General features: G+C 32.5%; 1 protein-coding gene across 1 annotated transcript; it reads right to left on the bottom strand.

Moving 5' to 3' along the window:
- Positions 1-1,946: 1,946 nt before the first annotated feature.
- Positions 1,947-9,578, bottom strand: TRIADDRAFT_24341 (uncharacterized protein; the record flags this gene model as incomplete). The annotated part of the gene is made up of 36 exons (XM_002111873.1): positions 1,947-2,009; positions 2,086-2,157; positions 2,282-2,329; positions 2,657-2,769; positions 2,843-2,891; positions 2,961-3,028; positions 3,121-3,214; positions 3,284-3,379; positions 3,463-3,519; positions 3,630-3,788; positions 3,861-3,930; positions 4,014-4,087; positions 4,168-4,236; positions 4,326-4,382; positions 4,497-4,535; positions 4,638-4,704; positions 4,804-4,898; positions 4,970-5,038; positions 5,131-5,181; positions 5,252-5,311; positions 5,380-5,455; positions 5,541-5,593; positions 5,676-5,747; positions 5,857-5,919; positions 6,035-6,155; positions 6,295-6,372; positions 6,519-6,598; positions 6,696-6,781; positions 6,892-6,946; positions 7,053-7,184; positions 7,267-7,350; positions 7,524-7,652; positions 7,833-7,922; positions 8,401-8,467; positions 8,882-8,938; positions 9,472-9,578. The coding sequence occupies 36 exons, from the start codon at positions 9,576-9,578 to the stop codon at positions 1,947-1,949; spliced, it is 2,820 nt and encodes a 939-aa protein (XP_002111909.1).
- Positions 9,579-15,853: the final 6,275 nt, after the last annotated feature.

A 15,853-nucleotide genomic window follows, 5' to 3' on the forward strand; every position in this document is an offset into this window, starting at 1 on the left:
ATTCAAGCATCGTGCTATTATTTCTACAACATTAAGCAATCTGCGCAATTCGTTACGGAAAGAAACACTAAGCTTTAGCAAGACTTTAATAACTTGACTATATTACAGTGCCCGTATGCTGTGAGGCTACTATAAAAATACAATCTAAATTTTCGTTGTTACCGACAATGATCAGAAAATGCCCCCCGTATTTGACACAAGCTTAATTTCTTTATTCCAAAGGATAGGTTATTTCTAGTTTAGGTCTTTATCATAAATAATTCATCCTACAACATAGCTAGGCATGCGGTAATGATGGTAGTATTTTAGGTAACTTTTTTAAAAACTTTAAATAAAGACTATTTAAACGTTCGTTAACGGCATTGAAAACAAAATGTTCAAATTTCGGAATTGAGGATGACATGCTAGCAACGATGGTGTAACAGATCTGTCAGAATCCACCAATTTACGTAACAATTTATATAGCTTTAGACGTATTTACCTGTACTGTATTTACAATATCGCAAGCGAATAATTAGAAAGTGAGGAATCTCTTTAGCAGCCTATGATCATTGTAAATTTCGTACAGTAGCTTGTATTCGACTAAATTGTTGTAAATTACTAAACGATGGGCAAATTTTTAATGTAGTCGATCCATCATGTCTTTTTCTAAGAATTCATACAGTGCGATAATATATAGTAATACTACTATTGCTTTCAGACCTGCAGAAACCATTTCACCACCAGTGAAGTTTTCTAACTGAGTAACTTAATTTCCTTTTATTAATTTTCACCAATTTAGTTGGAATCCAATAGGTAGTAGTGTGCATGCTGCAATGACGGAAGAAAGAAATCAGTATCTTACTGTAAGGTACCTACAGTACTAGCACAAATACACAATATGTTCTAATGATCAAGAGATGACACCTTTGATTAATAAGTTCATGGTGAATAAGGCGCTGCCATTACAAATAAGTAGTGTATATTTTTAGAAATAAATCTTTTTATTTACACATGTTGAGTATAACATTAACTATCAAATCAGTTCAAAGATTAATTGATCATGCTATACTTAATTGAAATAAATACAGATCCGCACTTCAATAAAGTTTTACGCGGTTATTTAGATATGATATTGTTCTCAAATCATCATCTAGTTCTAATTTAACTTAAACGTGTATTCTTTCAGCTATATGTATATATATAATGCTCTCATTGAAACTTTATATATTAATAGTAACAGCATGAAAAAAGATGTACTGCGTATGTATTTTGTACAATTGAAGCATTTCACTATAATAATCGATGCAATTCATTACATACCCTACTCGAACAATCAATTTCACTTTCGCCGACATAAAATAAAGAGCACTATACATTTTAAATTCTGGAATATAAACTAAACATCCATAGTTCAAGAGCATAAAACGCTGACATTACCTTACTATAATATAAAGTACACTATATCATATAGCACGTAAACCGTTCAAATGCTTAACTTTGTACATGTACATTAGGTGCTTTCATGAAAATTTAAACACTTCAATTTTTATTATAATTGATCAATCAGTAAACAAATATACCATATAATAGTCAATTTGTCACGTTTCCACAGAGCAGAGTATGATCCATTAATCAGTTTGTATCTGATTATATAGCACTGTATTACATACAGAAAAATAAGTCACAGCTCGATATTGTAATTGTTCGTTTTAAAAATAAGCTTTCGATAGAAATCACTCAAGATGAGGTAAAATTAAAATATTTCTCGTAATTACGCGGGTTTTCATAGTGGCCATGCATATGCATAGTTTATACGGCATGCAGGTAATTTTGTCTCACGGGATTACCGTATGTCCTGCAACCTCGTCCGAAGTGTCATACAGAATTCCTGCAATCGATGTTATTTTAGACATTATGATTAATATCACGACAATATGTAGCAGGAGTAAGCAGCTACTTATGTGCTATACCTTTAAGTACTTATTAAATGACTTCATATCCATTTGCTCGAGTCCTTGAACATAGGCCTAAATAACGTTATTATGTTCATAATCGTTATTTTTTTAATAATCTAAATTCTAGGATTCTATCAAATCCTTTTACCTGAATTAAATCTGCAGAAAGATTAAGTTGAGGTAAGTACGTCGTTCTTAAATATTCTTTAAATTGCTGTCCCTATGCGAAATACATACGTATAAATATAAGAATTGAAAGATACTACATAAAATATAACGATTACAGCAAAGTGGCCATAGTTGAAAATATTTTTATTAATTAATTATTCTATAAATTTGCTTACCTCCAAGTTTAAAATGCTCTTTTGTAAAGTAACTATTTCAGACAGTACCTTCACAGGAAATATTAACACATTTGAGTAAAAATAATGACCACATTCATTAGGATTTAATAAAATTTCTTGTATAATAATTTAAAGCGGATAAAATAGGTTGTCTACAATACTGTCCAACGTAGATCACGAATAGCACTAAGACGAGACGTATAGTTAATAACTGAATTTTTATGCTGGAAAAACATTACAGAACATATTAATTGCAAAGCATCCACTTATTATAAAATCGATGAACAGTATTTTATGAGCGTGAGTCAAGTATATAGTACATCTATTCAAATCGAATATGCGGACCAGAAGGAACTACATTAGTCAGGCAATTACCTGCAAACTTTGTCTGTCATCAAAATCGAAAGTGGCTTTAAGAGGAGCAATGAAACAAGCCGGAATAATATTTTTATATAAAAATTCTCCAAACAGGTTGCTCTTATTTCCATCTAAATCAATTATTGGATTATAACTTTATACAAAAGCATACAAAAAGTAACTTAAATAAAAAATCGTATTTACCATGAGCATTTATCAGTTTGTGCAGAACAAAGAAGCAAATCTTCTGTGACTGGAATTCGAAGATAACAAAATTTTAGGCACTATACAGAAATTATTAGTAAATTCAGTACTGACAAACCGATAGATCTCCTGCATCAACGCAGCCATGGATTAAACTTAACAACACTTCTTGTGCATTATGCACTTCTATAATAACAATTATAATAAAAAAGTATAACACATTACCGAGCGACTGAGCAATTTAAGTTAAACACGTATTAATTTTACTCATTAAATACCTTGATCAAGAATTGCCGATGCTACATCGTTAGTGACCAACGTAGATAAAAATGTAAAGTAGCTACGATGTAAAAGTTGCTTATCTTTGGTGGCCTGTATCACATAAAATTTTACGTTAGTTTCAGCAATTTCAATTGGTTATAAAAATATCGAATAACAAACCTGCGTATCCGCAATATCTGTGGTAGAATTTAAAGCAGCAAAAATTGTATTTACAATCGGCATAAAAGACTCTTTCAGGAAAGGAGTAACTTGGCGCTATATGCATGATGAAGGCATTTTATTACAAAATCACTATTTTAAAATAAGTCTTCAATAGATTTTATCCCTAAATACAGTACCTGAAATTTAGATACTACTTGATTAATTAAAGGCATAAATTCTTGAACATCGGTTGGCTAAGTGTAAAGAAGTATTTGGTTAGGTCTATCGAAATTATTTAAAATTTATTACAATAGTTCGATACAATAGTTACATAAAATATTATCGTCAAGGTAGTACAATTTACCTTTGGATCTTTCAATAAATAATTCATAGCTGTCGGAATGAAAGGCAATACTTGCTCCCCTAAACAAATTATCATCCGATGCAAAAACTGGCGCACTCCTGCTTGAATTTGCTCCTTAAATGATGGCACACTCAAAGACTGCAAAAAGATGGATAACACCTACAGCAAAAATTTTATATCATGATGAGTGTAAAGATGAAACAACAATATTTCACATTATATTATGATTACCTCAATAAAATATTGAGAACAACCGCAATCTTGCATAGTTTGACTACTGGAGAATACTTTGCTGACACGGCTACATAGATAAAAGTTATTCATAAACTATAAACTCCAAATGTCGGTAGTTTTACGTTATCATATTATATCTATAATACTAACCTTGCACAGGACATAATCAGATTTAGCTCTTGAGCATACGAAAATTGTTGATTTGCGTCAGACTCATTATATATCTGAATGTACATTATTACAGTAATCAATTAGTAGAAAAACCCTTTCACTTAACAATATATTCAATTAGCAGGATCTATACCTTTGACAAAATATCTTTAAATCTATTGGATAAGGACGTGAGAATGCAATTCATCAAAAATTGCCGTTCCTATAAATATAGTTTAAATTGAATAAATGTCGGAAGTTTCCTAACTATTCCAGAAAGTAATGACGATAACAAAATTCTGCTATATTTACCTCTACTTTTAAGCCACCTGATATTACAATAATACCAGCAGCTTCGTACAGGTGTAGCTATGAATGAAAATAAAGCACAATATGAAAAATAATACGTTAAAAATGAGATAAATTAGCAATATCAACATTATAGCGAGCTTTTAAACATTATTGGAAGACATTCTTAATTACCTGATCGCTATCAATTAAAACTTTTTGCTGGCCATTAACCTATACAATTGATATTAAAAGTGGCATACATATCAACTTCATTGTATTACTATCACAAATAATTTGTAACTAACGTATTTAAAACGCTTTAATGTAAATTACCGATTCAAAACTTAAATGAGGACGAATTTGCTTCAAAAGATTCTCAGAATAATCATCCAAGCTATTTCTAAATATAGTAAGCATTGATTACATATCAGCAACTAATATCCTTCACTAAATACGTTTACAGCGAGAATTTTTACTATCACCAAAATGTCTGACTGACCTAAGTTGTTTGATAAATCGTGACAATAAATAGCATGAACGACTGCGTAGAGTTAAATTGGTACTTTGCAAACCATTAGTTCCGAGAAAAGCATTCTGAAAATATTAATTTCTATAGTAAATACATAATCTACCTTGAATATCAACAAATGTTAGCGTGAGCTTACCAATACGGGCCCGATAAACTGCTTGTGCAGAACAAAGAATTTATCGTACCGAACCACGGTTTCAAAGTACTGAAATAAAAATTATGAGCATAGAATTTTTTTAAGTCCAACTTTACACAGTGATTTATTCATAACTGTCATACATGTCAACAAAAACATACCTGCATAAGTACGGCTACGTGTTCATGGCGATCAATACCGGATGTAATTAACTGCGAACGGGATCGTATTGTAATAAGTAAAAAATTAACATATGAAAAATCACCAAATCACCAAACTCACCATCACCATCATTTGTTGTATCGGTGACGCACTATTTAAATCATCGGTAAAGTGAACGCCCTAGATTGTATCCAAAACGACAACGTAAGAAATAATGTAAAATTAACCAGTAAATTAGTTTAGCATACCGGTATAAGCTCCCCGAGCATGTATAAAATTTTGATCGAAACTTCGATATCCATAAACGCCTTAGAATTCCATTGACTATTATAATAGACACAACGTTAGCAATGGTTAATTACTTGACAATCAATATTGTTGTTAAAATCTACAGAGTCACCACTCTTACCTCATGATGTTTACGTAATAATGATAAACCACCATTAATACAAGTTCTCTGTTCTACGTTACCACGTACAGGAAAAGGAAGTAGATTAATTATAATTGCTAGTCTGTAACCTATTTCACTAAAATAAATACTTACTAGCTGAGTAATATTATAAAATAAGTTTTTCAATTGCTTTCTGTATTCAAGAAACATTATCTCATCCTCTCCCTAACAATCAAATAATAATTTTATGATCTTTGTCCCAAAATACATTTATTATTCTTCAAATTTAAGAAATAGCATAAAAAATTTTATTATTCCTATATGACTACAATACCTCGCACTCAAAATCGTAAGATTGATCATATTTATACTTTGATATGACAGCCTCAAGAAGACCCTACATCATTATAGCAGTTTATAATCTTTAGACGATTGATGTACTGTACAAAAAATAACGCTGGACAAAAACATCACATTAGCTAGCAAAATTCAACAAAATGACATTCTGTTACTTTTAAATGATCTTCTCGTCGCTGCAATTCATTCGGAGATAATTGTTTAAGAAGAAGGACATAACTTTGAGCGAAACCAATAACAGCCTGTGAAACGTCGTCGTCTTCATTGGTCATAAACCTGATTAAAATCAGAGCATTAAATTAACAGTGGAGTAATTAGTTAGCACGTCTTATTGGATTAACAGTCTGATTAATCCTATTTCAATGCATTGTATTTAACTGAATGACAACAGTTTTCCCTATATGCCAATACTAACCGAAGTAATAAAGTAATTTTGACATCAATCATTTCGAGGGTTTGATCAGCAGCTACAACGTCTCCTGATCGCATCAACCTGAATAAAGAAATCGAAGTTCCCAGTATAAATAAAATTAACGCTATCCATTTTGTCGCCACAATAAATATAACGTATACGTAAGCATTTCTATTTCAGGCATAAATCACTAAAAAAGTACAATTAAAATTTAAAATTCTCATTACTTTGTCCAGCTAGAAATGAGCGACGTCCCAATACCATTGACCAACTTTCCTAACTTAGCAGCATAGTCAGCATCGATATCCTAAGAACAATACGTTAAAATGGGTCATAAATTTTGTTAGAACCAATTAAACAATTGAAGCATTTCGAATGTACTACAATGTAATCATTTGTCTTACCCCCAATGACGCAAAAATACCACAACTGTCCAAAACATTTACTAACGATTCAACTAATTTAATTTTCTCTCCAGCATCCATACCTACTTATAATAAAGTAAACCGTAAGTAACCTGCAAAATTATAGTATTACGTGCAAAAGTCCGCGTTATTTCCATTTTCTAAAAATATCATTGCCAACTTATGAATACGAGACCTTTGTTCATAATTTCGAAAATACAATCACAAGCACTTTCTCTTAATGTGTCGACCTTAAGATACAATAGCAATCGGCTAAAATAGCAAAATTAGGTAAACCATAGTTAGCTTTTTTCAGTCGTAACGAAACAAAAATTGAAATTAAAAGTAAAATTTGACAGAACAAGAAGTTATATCATGCCTTATGAAACGGTCGTTAGCAACAGCATTAATATCAATCCATGATACATAAGCTCCGATTACTTGTAAACAAAGACAAGTTAATTCATGTTGAGAGCTATCGTATGTTTGCTGAAAATAAAGAAACAATATACTCGTTTACTCGTATTACGGTAGTCAATCAATAAAGGTTACGATCAACAGCAATGCTTACCAATATCTGATACCAAGATTCTACTAAGTCTGAAATACATCGAATACGCATCGCATCTTTTATGGCAGTGTTCCGTACGAGTTCCTATAACAACAGGTAGTTTGTTTATATGCTATTCCATTAAAATAAAACTTGAGTACTTTGTACGATTCATAACGTAACAATTTTATACCAATTTTTACAAAATATATTTAGACATAAAAATTAACCCTACATAAAATAGGATAGCTGATTCTAGCACCCTAGCGTTATCATACCTCTGGTGTGTGAGGGATGTCACGATCGACAACTTCGCTATCGATTGCTAATAAAGTCCTCAAATAAAAGTCCACCGCATTTATTCCAGTTGACATAAAACCCAGCAGATCGTCAAAAAATGATGGCCACTAAATAAAATAGCGTTCAGCCGTTACTAGATTAGTCTCTCATCTATTTTTATAAGTTATCCATTTACATCAAATACTATCTGTTATATCTTTAGATCGGAAAATGTAATTAACTATGTAACGTATAGTTATAACAATGCTATAATAAATGAAATCACACAGTAAGTATACAAACTGTACCCGATCAGGATAGTCGCCGACGAAGGCCAAGCTGAAGATCTGCGCCATCTTATTTCTTAAATAATTGGCATCAATGGGCTCATAACAGTACTGTTAACGAAATATTTTTAATAAAAATGATTACATATTTAATGACTGTATTGTACTAAGCTGTAATTAATTAATCCTGGCCTAACACCGTCAGAAATGATTTCAACACTTTTATGCTGACTATATCTATTACAGTACGTTGATCTATTCTAATAGGTAATACGTATCTTTAAAGGTTACCAATAGATCCCATCTAGTGCTAAAAATTTAACTACTAATGGCTTTAGCCATCCCGGACTGTTTTGTCATTTACGACATGATAATAATATGTTTCTATCACGAATTCATCACGTTTGAATATGTTTTTGCTATTGTTACTTTTGTCTTTTGCGATAATTATGGTATTAGATACTATCGTCACCAAGGCTCATAATTCTTAGCCAAATTCAAAACAATAACCTTACAGAATACTCTACAATATACGACGTCAGTGGTTTATATTTGAGCTTTTGTTATAGCATTTTTCGAAGGAACTTACCTGTCTAAGCCAACTAATTAAATATTCCTTTAAGACTTGTTGGTCAGAGTAAGATGCAGAAGAGTAGCTATAGGTAATTGCAAGTGACAATGTTATAAATAAAGTTAACAAGTAATAATATCAGCCTAACAAACGTTGCCGTGATATCATAACTGAAAAAATAAGGATAAAATTTAAAATTGTAACGAAATGATGATTGATCAACATGATATGCTGTATTTAAGGAAAATAACATTTATATTGTTTTTTAAGCTACGTGAGTATGTTCAACACAGTAGACATATTTAGTTATGGTGATACAAATTATTTTAGCATTTCCACTCAATCCTGCTGTCAATAAAATCTGATTCATTTCCAAACTCTTTATAAGCTTGCTAAATTGTCGGGTATTCAATAGGAATGCAACTGTATATATTTTATGTTAGGATAGGAATAACTTTATTCCAATTGATAGTTACCATAAAGCCAACAATAGACTTACTTGTTTTTTAAGTAATGCTCCAGTACTTGCATACACATAAATTTCATGTAGTCATCACTAGTACATCATTTTAAGTATAAGTAAATACAACGTTAGTACGTTAGTGAATCTATAACATCGTGTAGAGTGGATTAACAATTTGCTACATTCATAATTCACTGACTTGCAGAAAATCAGAAGAATTGGTAAAAATATATCAAACAGAAATTAAACCACATTTTTGATAGCAAATTTAGCATAGATTAATTTAAACAATTTTTCTTATTTACGTCCAATATTTAGCTAATAGTATTTGTAGCAAATATTGATACCAGATAAAAGTAAATTACAATTATATTGTACAGTAGCTGAAGTATTTCGTTTTAGTAATCGATATTCATAACTAGTAAGATTATAGAATAATTTTTCATCATGTTGAAGAAAATAGTAAATGGTTTAGCGTCTAGTTCATAGCTAAGTGCATTTGTTTCTTTCTTCATAACAATACTTATTGCACTTACTTACACAGTATAGTAAATTCTAATATCGATATTTTACATTAAGGCCTATAGCAAAGTACTGAAAGATGACACAGTTTAGAAGTAATTTACCGGTAAAGTCTTTTGACCAGACTATCGCCACACAATTTCCATCCTTGGGGTGAGTTTTTTAATCGATCCAACTCTTGTATAACCTCCTGCAAAAAATTGGATGTCATGTCATTAATACTACCAAACAACGACCAAATTCTGTCTCAGGTTATTTATTAGCAACTGCACTAGGAATAATCAAAATGATGACACTTTGTCATTGTTATTCCAATCAGAAATAATGGCATATAAAGAAAGAGTGCTCGACATGAAGTAATGCATTTGGATGCATTGTGCAGTATGAAGAATTTACTTTACGTAAGATAATAAAAAATAATAATAATGAAATCAAGGTATTCTTTTCGGCTACTCTAATTAATACAGCTGATGGATAAATAGGTTCAATTTTTACTATCTGACTATCTCAGGCTATTAAAAGAAGACTAACAGGAATCTTAGATCGTTGGTCATAAACAGTATAATACGCGTAAAATAAGCAACGAGGATATATAAACAAAATTTGAAAAAATAACATTCTCTCCGGTGTCTTTAGTATTGTGGAAGTATAAGTATACGCGTACGCGTACTTCAACTCGAATTTACTACATACATATTTTAATTATATCACAAAAGCGCAATAAAATTACACGATTCTATTAATTACTCGTATAAGAAGAATTCATTTTTTGGAGATAAAACATCATGGCTTGCATCGTGCGGATTAATTATCTCTAATATTGTATAAACTAGATATACTGTACTGTACGTATCATGAGTAGATCCGAAGTCACGTAAATTATGTCATGGTTTGTTTTATGCCTATTAATTATCTCCAGCATTGATATCCATCATACATTCCATGATTGGATTCATATCGCATATCATGACTTGCATCGTGCCTATTTATTATCTTCAATACCTGTATCAATTAGGCATATCACAATCAGATTCGTATTGCATTATGCGTATATCATGGCTTACATCGTGCAAATTAATTAATTATCTACAATATGGTATAAAATAGACGTATCACGATTGGATCCGTACTACTGTATATTATAACATAGATGCTGTATGTGGGGGCATCAAAATGATCAGTGTTATACAAGACTACACACTCGAACGATTTGGATAACGAGCTAAGACAAACCAACCAGAGGAAATGTTTAATAAGTACTTCCAACCCAACCAGAAATTAGTTGTACAGTAAGTAGTAGAATATCATCAATCTCGCAGTCAAGTTGAGTGGAAAGAGTCTCTTTAAGCCATCCGGGCTACAACTTGCCATAACTCAGTTTGCTACGCCGCACTGTGGTGTAAACAATTTCTGAATAAAAAATAGGATGTTAAGATTACTTTAAATAACCTTGTCTAGTACTGTAGTATGTTATCGTAAGGGTCTGTTGTAAGATTTATATTACTTCATATCCTGTGGTAATTCATTAGCCATGCATGTATCAATCAAGTACCCCAAGCAGACCGAGGAAAATACGCGTATATATGCATTTTAATAGCAAATAAGAAGTTACTTAGAACTAGGAATAGCAATCGGATCAAGTCGATAGCAATCCATAGAAGTACCCTATCGTTCGATGATTCCTACTGCAAATTGGTATAGCGCGACATGCACCTTGAAAGGACTATCTAGCGAGATATGTTAGCTAACATCTACTCTAAGCTCTCCATTTGATTGGTATACCCTTGATTGTAAGCTACTATAGCATCTAGATAAAACTAACGGATCCATGGTGTGGATTTTCAACTAATCCTATGCATTGGAATGAGGATGCAGGCAAGACAATTGATAATAAGGCTGTTGACTGCTAGAGTCTTGATACGTTGGTTCAAGTCAATACATTGATTATTCCATCCTTATTATCGGGCACCTTTTCTAATGGAACTTTGATGATCGCTACTGAGTTTAACCTAGCGATTTAGCGCTATAATAAGCTAATAAGCTAAATTGCTTTCTTTAAGTTAATATACATTAATAGGTGGAGGAGACCAATGCTGGTGATGCAAGGTCAATGTCAACTCGATTCCATTGTATCGTACTGTATGCAACATGAACTGAGAACAAGATTCAGTTGGAAGTGACCGTATAAGAACTAAGATGGAAGATATGAGAAATGCCTTGAAAACGATTAGATCGATCAAGAAACTGGAAAACAGCATCGCCTTCAACAACATGTTTGGTATGCACCTGCATAGTGATGTATCCTACTGTTGCTCATCGGTCAGGGTATTGTATCAATATGACGAAATAGTTCTGTCAATGGAGTCATGCTTCCAATGTTAATGATATCGTTTTTTCGACCCTTTCTATCAATTCATGGTCAGTGATGTACAGTATGAATCCAATATCAACGAGTAGGGTAGGCATTGAAAAAGATATGGTAGCAATTTTAGCTACCACAGTAGATCAAGTCATGGTATTGCAATCAAAGAAGCGAAAAATGGTTACCTTGGAAGGAATGGAGAGATCAGACATTTGATTTAATGCAGCAATGGCTTGAAAGTCCATCTCTTTTCCTAATGACGATTCTTTCTTGTGAAGAAATAGATGGAAATAATGTATCCACGTAATTCTATTACATACTAAGGGATTCAAGAGAGAGAGAGAGAGAGAGAGAGAGAGAGGGGGGGAAAGAAAGTTGGCAAAAGAGGCAAAGAAAAAGGCAAATCACAGGGTAAAAGTAGACTCTAAGATTGCCATCTAAGCAATTGTGCCTTGGCTTTGTAGCTTGGGTAGCACACGTGCAGTTATGCTACAGGGCATTGGGCCAATCTGTTGACACAGTATAGCGGGTTGTGCTTTGTGCTGCAGCTCTATACTGTCTTCTATTGCTAGGCGTCCTGTTGGAACACAGTGGCGTCAACTGCAACGCGCTCGAGTGTCACTATGCCACGTCCCCTCATCAGCCAATCACACTGAACGACACCACGAACACACTGGCTGATCGTAATACACTGCGCCACGACCGCATCCTGTATCGATGCGTTGACCTGGTACGGTACTGCACCCACCAGTTTTCTACTATACAAAAGCGACAACGTGAGTTGGACTACAGCACCACACTAGCATTAGCACTATGGTAAGAGTGCATTACCACTGACGACAGCACGTACGGTACCTGGAGTGGACGTGTCATCATCATCCACTTTGACCACGACGGCATTGTAGAGAAATGGATAGTACGGTACTGTTTCTTCAAACGGTATCACACTTTACTATAGACGTTAAGGGAACTTCCAGTACCTCTATCGCCTTGATGAAAGGTATTTCACCAAAAGGGATTGCCGCCTATGTTGTTCTAATTCATTGGTTATTATTTATTTAATAGATCGAAATTAGGGAGAAACTTACAGTTCCTCGATGGTATTGACTGGGTGCATTTCACCAAAAGGGATTGCCGCCTATGTTGTTCTAATTCATTGGTTATGATTTATTTAATAGATCGAAATTAGGGAGAAACTTACAGTTCCTCGATGGTGTTGACTGGGTGCATTACACTTAAAGCGATATACTACTGTCTAGACGCGTATGTTCATATCAATTTCATGAATTAATTATAATTTATGAGAGAGAAATCAGTAAGGGAATTTACGCTATCTCCAGTGTGTTGACGAAGTGTATTTCACCAAAAGGGATAGACAGTACGCGTGGATATTATATAATAAATACGAGAATGGAGTAAGGGAATTGGCAGTACTGTACCTGTATAGTGTTGACTAAGTGCACTTCATCAAATGACATATAATATATATATATAAAATAGGATTACAATGAATTAAATAGACAGAATTGAGCAAAGGAATTTATAGTACTGTATCGCGACAGTGTTGACTAAATATATTTCACCAAACCTGATATACTGTGCATATACAGTATATATAAGTGTATGTTATCTATATAATATTATATAAAATAGGACTATAATGAATTAAATAGATAGAATTGAGTCAGGGAATTTACAATACTGTATCTCTACAGTGTTGACTAAATACATTTCACCAAACCCGATATACTGTATATATACGCGTATATTCATCTATATAATATTACATAAAATAAAATTATAATGAATTAAATAGATAGAATTGAGTAAGGGAATTTATAGTACTGTACCTCTACAGTATTGACTAAATATATTTCACCAAACCCGATATACTGTATACACGTGTATGTTCATCTATTTAATATTATATAAAATAGGATTATAATGAACTAAATAGATAGAATTGAGTAAGGGAATTTACAATACTGTATCTCTACAGTGTTGACTACATCCATTTCACTAAACCCGATATACTGTATATATACACTGTATACGCGTATGTTCATCTATATAATATTACATAAAATTTGGTTATAATGAATTAAATAAATAGGATTGAGTACGGGAATTTATAGTACTGTACCTCTATAGTATTGACTAAATACATTTCACCAAACCAAATATACTGTATACACGCGTATATTCATCTATATAGTATAAAATATGATTATAATGAATTAAATAGATAGAATTCATGAAGTACCTCTATAGTATTGATATATGATGATGTAGTACTATAATGAACTATTAAATAGATAGAATTGAGTAAAGGGATTTACAGTACTGTACTTCTATAGTGTTAATATATGATGATTATTTAATGAATTATTAAATAGATAGAATTGAGTAAGGGAATTTACAGTACTGTACCTCTATAGCATTGACTAAATGTATTTCACGAAAGGGGATAGACGCGTATATTCATATGATTATAATTAATTATTCAACATAAAATTGAGTACGGGAACGTACAGTACCTCTCTAGTATTGGCTACGTGCTTATCACGAAAAGGGATATACCAGTATCTTCATATAATTATATCTAATTAGTTAAGTATTAAATATCTATGAGCAAAGGAACTTATTGCACCTCTATAGTGTTAACTAAAAGCAATTCATGAAAGGAGATATGCGCGTGTATTCACATGACTATAATTAATTATTAAATATATAATTCATAGCTGTAAAGAAATTTAAATTTATTACATCACTGATCTGAACATAGCGAGTAGTAGCATAGTCAAAGTTGACGGGAAACCAACTACGAATGCATTGAGTTTACGGATGGAAAAAATGGCGGCTTAGATACCTGCACCGTTCACACTTACAATGCATAGTAAGAACAAGATGGTAGAATTATGGATCAATTTACAGTAACTAGTAGTTTAAATCAACTATGCTTACGTAGAACAGGTGTCAATACAGTATACATAGACAATATGATGTTATTGAAAGGAATATTAAAATCACTACAGGTTAATACTATGCTACAACTGACTAGTTATTACTGATTAGAACTGCCATGAGGGTTAGGAATCGAATTAGGAGTAGGTAGGGCAAGGTTAGGACTAAGTTCATTTTATTAATAGTTTATTTCAGTTTTTAGTACGTATAGAATACCGACATACAGGAATTCAGTGCAATCACCGGCTTGCTAAAGTGCCATAACCCGATATAAGTTAGTACGACTATAGCGCTACACAAGCTAAAGCTCTTCGCTGAAATATGTCATAGTAGTTGGAATTCAAACTTGTCCAAAAGTAAATCAATCAATCTTATAGTCATCGATAATACAGTAGAGATTGCTGCTTCATTACACGGTATAACATTACGCTTAATAAAATAATAGTGATGGAAGATGTTGTAACACGTTGCCATAAACTTTATTGATTAACATACGGTCTTACAAATAATGATACGCTTAATAAATCACCTCACAGCTTAGTTAGTTCAATCGATACAGTTATTATGTAGTCATCATCACTACCATTACCCGACTACTTAACCTTATTCTAGCATCTTAACCAGATATTCATATAGGATGATTAGTATTTTCATCTTCTAGCGATATTGAATACGAAAAACAAGGAAGATAGAGACAAAGCAAATATGCAGAAGCAAAATTAACATCTGCACCAAAATAATTATATTATAATACAAATGCCGGCTACTAATAAGCATATTTTTGCTAAAGGAGTGATAGTATAGTGCCGGTATTCCTGTACTCCAATCATAACAATCTATCACTACTCGATTGCTAAAGACCTTCTTAATTTACTTAATCTATTTTAGAAACTATTACACAAGCATTATTCTAGAATCGTTTCCAATTTTAGTGCCAATAAGAAGAACAAAGAAGGACAATAAGCCGTAATAATGTGTATAGGTATGAAGAAGGTCTGCATAAATAGCATAATATATCGGCTACTATGTACGTCTTTGCTATTGAGAACACTAATGTAGTATTCCCATTACTAAATATCGTAATACATGAAGCAACGGCTACATCTCCAAAGCCAGAAACATCGTGGATTGACTCAAAATACTTGAAGCTAGAAAAAGCT

The sequence above is a fragment of the Trichoplax adhaerens genome, genomic scaffold (genome assembly GCF_000150275.1).
Source record: "Trichoplax adhaerens TRIADscaffold_4 genomic scaffold, whole genome shotgun sequence".
Lineage (NCBI taxonomy): Eukaryota > Metazoa > Placozoa > Uniplacotomia > Trichoplacea > Trichoplacidae > Trichoplax > Trichoplax adhaerens.